This window comes from Elephantulus edwardii, unplaced genomic scaffold, assembly GCF_000299155.1.
Source record: "Elephantulus edwardii isolate Elephantulus edwardi_28Jun2011 unplaced genomic scaffold, EleEdw1.0 scaffold00046, whole genome shotgun sequence".
Lineage (NCBI taxonomy): Eukaryota > Metazoa > Chordata > Mammalia > Macroscelidea > Macroscelididae > Elephantulus > Elephantulus edwardii.
Window position 1 is genome coordinate 8,575,309 of NW_006399796.1, and position 6,190 is coordinate 8,581,498.

General features: G+C 40.4%; 1 protein-coding gene across 1 annotated transcript in view; it reads right to left on the minus strand.

Moving 5' to 3' along the window:
• Positions 1 to 970: 970 nt before the first annotated feature.
• PPIC (peptidylprolyl isomerase C (cyclophilin C)) overlaps positions 971 to 6,190 on the minus strand; it is a 23,192-nt gene continuing 17,972 nt past the window's right edge. Inside the window, exon 5 of the mRNA XM_006886026.1 lies at positions 971 to 1,099. Within this exon, the coding sequence (XP_006886088.1) occupies positions 971 to 1,099 (129 nt within the window). The remainder of the gene's footprint in view (positions 1,100 to 6,190) is intronic.

Sequence of the window (6,190 nt, forward strand, 5' to 3'; positions counted from 1 at the left end):
AATATCTTCTGGAGAAAATGTAGCCAGAGTGCTCCTTGGAGGCAAAGATGACAAAGGTGAAGACCTCACATACTTCAGGCATGTTGCTAAGAGAGGCTATTCCTTGGAAAGGGACATAATGCTCGGAACAACAAAGGATCTGTGAAGGAGAAGACTCAGATAGGTGGATTGACACAGTGACTGCTGAAATGGGCTCCAGTGTCAAGAAGCATGAAGATGGCACAGGATAGGACAGTTTCAGCTCTGCTGTTCACATGGCCAGTGTGGGTTACACTCGACTCAATGGTACCTACATTGTAATTGAACTCAAGGGAATCTTCTAAAGAAATTACATAGAGTAAAAATTGATGACTAGTTAGCTTACATATTTGGGATGTGAATGGGTGATAGTATCAGTATATTCAATCCCAAACTATCCAGTTATGTTAGTATTTTTATTTATAAAACATTCTTTAATCTGTTCATTGTTTATCTTAGAATGTGTTGATTTTTGTACATAGATTTTTAAAGAGAATTTAAATGGAAAAAAAACCTTGCAAAAAGAATTGATCCATATAAAAATTATTTAATATAGACTATACCAAAGCACCATCTATCAAACAAAATTCCTAAGAGAAGTTGTCTTAATAGAATTCATGTTTTCATTATTTTCAGAAAAATCTTCAGAAAAGCTCAACACAGGAATCACAATGAATTCAGCAAAATAATGATGGTATTCTTAAAAAAATAGTCAATACATGGTCTTGTACCTTAAAAATAGCACCATTAAGTGAGGAGATACATCCTTTATATGAAAAGTCTCTATACAGAGGATTTACTAAAATTCATGCAACCCAGCTTTAAGTGGTTGATTTTTGTAATGTCCCTGGTATGTGGGGTGAAAATGAAAAGAAAATTAAAAGGGGATAAAACACCTCAAAGCGGCAACTTTGAAGAATCAGCTAGTGTGTTCCCTTTTTTCTGCCAGTTGTCACCAGCCATCAACTTCTACCACAAAGGGAGTCTTCACGTCAATCTTGCCGCTGTTGACGATCCGGCAGTCAGTGAGTGGACGGTCATGACCATCAGTTGCTTGAAGTTCTATGGAGTGCACGACTGTCTGTGAGAAAAGAGCAGATGCACCGTTCAACTCAGCTCTGATCAGCCAGCAGCTCGGGCAATCAAAAGGTAAACGCAGTGTCAAACCAGAAAGCCCAAGAGCGAAGGAAGTTTTCTTGGGGCTACAATAACTATGCAAGCTAACTGAGAAACCTGGGATATTCAAGAACTATATATATGGTGGACTAAAAATCTACCATTATATTACTTCTCCTTACTTCCTTGATTCTTTTTATAAGCAGCTTATATTCTTAAGAAAAAAATCTTGGAGTAAACGTCTAGATATAATCCAAGGTATTTCTTACTATGTGCTACAATTCCGTTGAAAAATTAATATGAAATTTCATCTATTTAAGCTTTAATATATAGTAGGTACAGGTATAATATAATAGTCTGCTTATTTAAAGCTTATCTAAGCAATTAATCTACAGGTTCGTGTTCAATACTAATGTATCCCCCAAATCACAGTAGAGTAAAAGACTTTTTCTACTCTGGAGGAGTTCCAAAGCACAGCACATATACACTTTATATTTTATATAGCGTGAAGGAGAATTGGTCAAAGACTGAAAAAAACTTTTAATAGGTTTCTCAAACAGTATTGAGATAAACACAGAAACATCTCAGTGCTAAGGGCTTATTGTTGAAATTAGCTTCCTTATCCATTAACTTACCCATATGGATGATTGAGAATATTCAAATAGTTTGAGTTAGACCATCCACGAGGTAATTGGCTAGTGTTATCAATTCACAAGGGGATTGGCTAGACTAGCCACTAAATTGAGTGAATCCAGGTGTAGAATAAAAGAATATCAGCAGCAGCAAAGGAGATGCAAGCATGGAGTGGTGCACTTCAGGACCAGAGATTATTGTCCTAGCTAGACTTATAGACACAGCACTAGCTAGACTGACAGCAGCAGCAGCAGCAGCAGCAGCAGCAGCAGCAGCAGGCAGCAAAGCAGGGGACTAGAGACCTGACATGAGACAGAATTGACCTTGAAGCTAGTACTCACACAGAACCAGAGCTAAGAGCTTTTGCCCAAGTTTGTTGGAGGACGTGGGGTGAGGGAAGAGCCATACATACTGAGAACTTCGCAACACTGGCCTAAAGCCATGAGGCTCAAAGCTAAGGTGCCTGTAAACACATTTTGTAAGTGGACCTGACTGTGTTCTGCTGTTGTTGTTGTTATGTGCCGTCGAGTCGCCTGCAACTCATAGCGACCCTATGTACAACAGCCCTAAACTCTGCTCTGTCCTGTGCCAATCGCACTGTCTCCGACACTCCCATCCCAATTATCCCAGTCACTGAATTAATCCACCTCATAGAGGGCCTTCCTCTCCTGCGCCATCCCTCCACCCTCCCAAGCATGATGTACCTCTCTAAGGACCGGTCTCTCCTCACAACATGTCCAAAGTATGTTAGACGGAGCCTCAGAATCCTTGCCTCCAAGGAGCCACCCGGTTTAACCCTTTCCAGGACAAATCTGTTTGTTTTCCTAGCAGTCCATGGTAGTATTCTCAATACTCTTCTCCAGCACCAGAGCTCAAAGGCATCAATTCTCCTTCTATCCTCCCTGGTCATTGTCCAACTCTCTGATGCATAACAAGTGATTGCAAAGACCATAGCCTGTATCAGACACACCTTAGTCTCCAGAGAGACACCACTGCTCTTCAGCACTTTGGAGAGGTCCCTAACAGCAGACTTTCCCATGGCAATGCGCCTTTTAATTTCCTGGCTGCTGGTGCCAAGACTGTTGACTATGGAGCCAAGCAAACTAAAGCTGTGTACAATATCAATCTCTTCACCATCCATCCTGATGCTGCCAATTGGTCCAGTGGTGAGAATCTTTCTCTTCTTGACATTGGGCCTCAATCCATATTGTAGACTGCAGTCCTCGACGCTCTGCAGCAGGCGCTTCAGGTCCTCTTCAGTTTCAGCAAGCAGGGTTGTGTCATCCGCATAACGCAGATTGTTGATAAATCGTCCACCAATCCTGACCCCACATTTCTCCTCATAGAGCCCAGCCTCCCGGATAATCTGCTCTGCATATAGGTTGAAAAGGTATGGAGATAGGATGCATCCCTGGCATATGCCCTTCCCAATTTTGAACCGTGCAGTGTTCCCTTGCTCTGTTCTGATGACTGCCTCCTGGTCCAAGTATAAGTTTCGCATTAGAACGATCAAGTGGTCTGGGATTCCCATTCTTCTCAGAGTCAACCATAGTTTGTTATGATCTACACAGTCAAATGCCTTTGCATAGTCAATGAAACACAGATAGACATTCCTCTGGTATTCCCTGCTTTCAGCCAAGATCCATCTAACATCAGCTACAATATCTCTAGTACCACGACCCCTTCTAAATCCAGCCTGGACTTCTGGTAGTTCTCTGCTGATGTGCTGTTCCAGTCGTTTTTGGATAATCTTCAGTGAAATCTTGCTTGCATGTGAAATCAGTGAGATTGTTCTGTAGTTTCCACATTCTGTTGGGTCACCTTTCTTTGGGATAGGAACAAATAACAATCTCTTCCAGTCAGTTGATCTAAATTATAGCCTTCTGACTTCCCCATTATGGCCCTATATGGTCGGTGTGTGTTTTAGACACAGACAAGCAATAAGATTAGTATTAGGATAAGCAGAAATATGTGTGGGAGTGTGAGGAACATGTCTGACGTCATGGGAATTGGTTTGTACTATTGATGTTATTGCCAGTGACAATTGTCCTTCAAGAAGTTGGTAAAGGTAAGATATGGCTGTCCTCATGTCGCCCTTGCTCTTTTTACACTTGGACATAGTGTCAACGAATTCAGTCAGAATGAACTCTGGCTCAACTCAAATGTTCTTCTGATAATAATAGAGGTTGAAACCAAGTTTCTTCTTGGAGGCAAGGATTTTGAAGCTATGTCTCACATACTTTGGGCGTGTGTGGGCACTCACACACACAATTTATACTATCCATTATTCTAATGCATAATTGTCATTGTTGTTATGTGCCACTGAGTCAACTACAATCCATAGCAACCCCATGAACTATGGCTCTGAACCTGTCTTATCCTGAGCCAACCTTATTGTCTCTGACACACTTGACCCAACTGTCACAGTCATTATGTCAATTCATTTCATTCATGATCTTCCTCTTCTGCGTTGTCCCCCTACCTTTCCAAGCACGATACCTTCTCCAAGGATTGTCTCACCTGGTGACATCCCCAACGTACATGAGATGGAGCTTACCTCCTATTGTTGCTCTGAAGCATCAAATCAAAACTGATCCATAGCTGACAATAATCTACAGGGTTTTCAGAGGCAGTTAACCACAGAGAAGGAGACTGACTATCCTTCGCCTGCTGAGTATCTGGTGGCTTTGAACCATGTGTCTTTGGGTTTGTGGTGCAGTTTCTTGCCACTAGGCCACCAGAGGAATGCTTTTAAAAGGGCATATTCATAGGCCCACAACTAGAGGTTCTAATTTTGTAAGTCTGACGTGAGGCTCAGATAAATATCATGCAATCCAGATGATCTCACGAAGAACAAGGAAGGAATTCCATATAAATGTGAAATAAAGGAAGTCCGTATAAATGTGAAAATTACACACACACACACACACACACACACACAGAGTTTTGTTTGGGATTCTTTTTTTTGCCTGGAAGGTCTACAGCTTTCATTAATTTCTTAAAGGAGCATTTGGTTCATAAAAGGTTCAAGAATGTCTCTCTCAGACTAGGTAGCAGTTTTCCCTGGATGTATATCAATAGGTAAAAGAAAGTTGGTGCAAGTGAAGAAGCAGTAAGATATAAAATCTATAAAAATAGAAAAGAAAACCTTGTAAAACCTTGACCTGAAGAGGAAAAGAAAATATTTCTACCTGTTTTTCTTGCAACATACTATGATGCGGCACTAAAAACATACGCATTAAATGAATGATTTAATTCACTGATTTCAGACTGTTTAAAAACCCAATGCTCAATGGATGAGAACTCCAGCTAATTTAACATGCATGCTCATCTTTAACTAATTTAAAATTAAAAGTTCAATAAGAGACTTGAGAAGGCTGCCATTAATAATTATTTAAGCATAGATTTTTCTGAAAACAATCATAGAGGCATGTCTTTCTTGCGATGGAATGGAGAGAGATCAAGTGACAGGCCTCCGCCCCATTTCCCTCATTCCATTCACAAAGCAGAATCCTGTCTTTGCCTGATCGATCTGAATGGGACCTTACTCTGGAAGAGAGATTCAGAACCTATTGGCTCAATTCCTGGCTTTTTGTTGCTTGAGATTAGAATTTGTTGATATTAGGTGCTAATGAATCAATGAGTCATAGCAACCCTCTAAACAATAAGTAGGAACCAATGTATAGCTGATCCTTCAGTGGCTTTTGGAGGCTGTGAATCATTCTGTAGAGGGCTGGCCATCTTTCTCTCATGGAGCCACTCGTGAATGCAAACTGTCAGAGAGGTTCAACCTTTGGGTTGGCAGTGCAACTCCCTGGGATGAAAACCTCACCAGAGCTCCCTCACCGCTCTCTCTCAGAGCTGACCCTCCTGAGGCAGTAAATCTCGTGGGAGGAGACTGCCAATACAGCCAAGTAGGAATTGCTAAAGTACTCTAAAGAATGAAGTTCCTTTTTTACATTACAAAGGAAGAATAAGTTACATGAAAACAAAACAAAATGAAAGTTGAGAGGACAAGGGAATCAAAAATGGTCTATATTTGGATTGGCCAACTTTACAACTGTCAGATTAGAGGTTGAGAAAGATACTACAGAAATTACTGAGGAGGAAAACTGTTGAACCTGAAAGGAATAAGAATATCCCTATAGCTTATGAATTGGACTTCATTAATATTCTGTGGGCCATGCCAACATAGATATGAGTTCTTTTTGATAATCTTTTGTCTGCTAGATTAAATATCTTTAAAGGTGACTTGATTTTCAACAGAACCACATGAAGATCTGGTTTTACATGGCTTAAGTATTTATTAAAATGAAATAAGTACTCAGCTTCCTCAAATTTAATCTTTAACTTCTGTTCAAACACTCGTAACAATTAAAAGTTAAAAAGAACACATACACACAAACAGTAAGACATATCATTT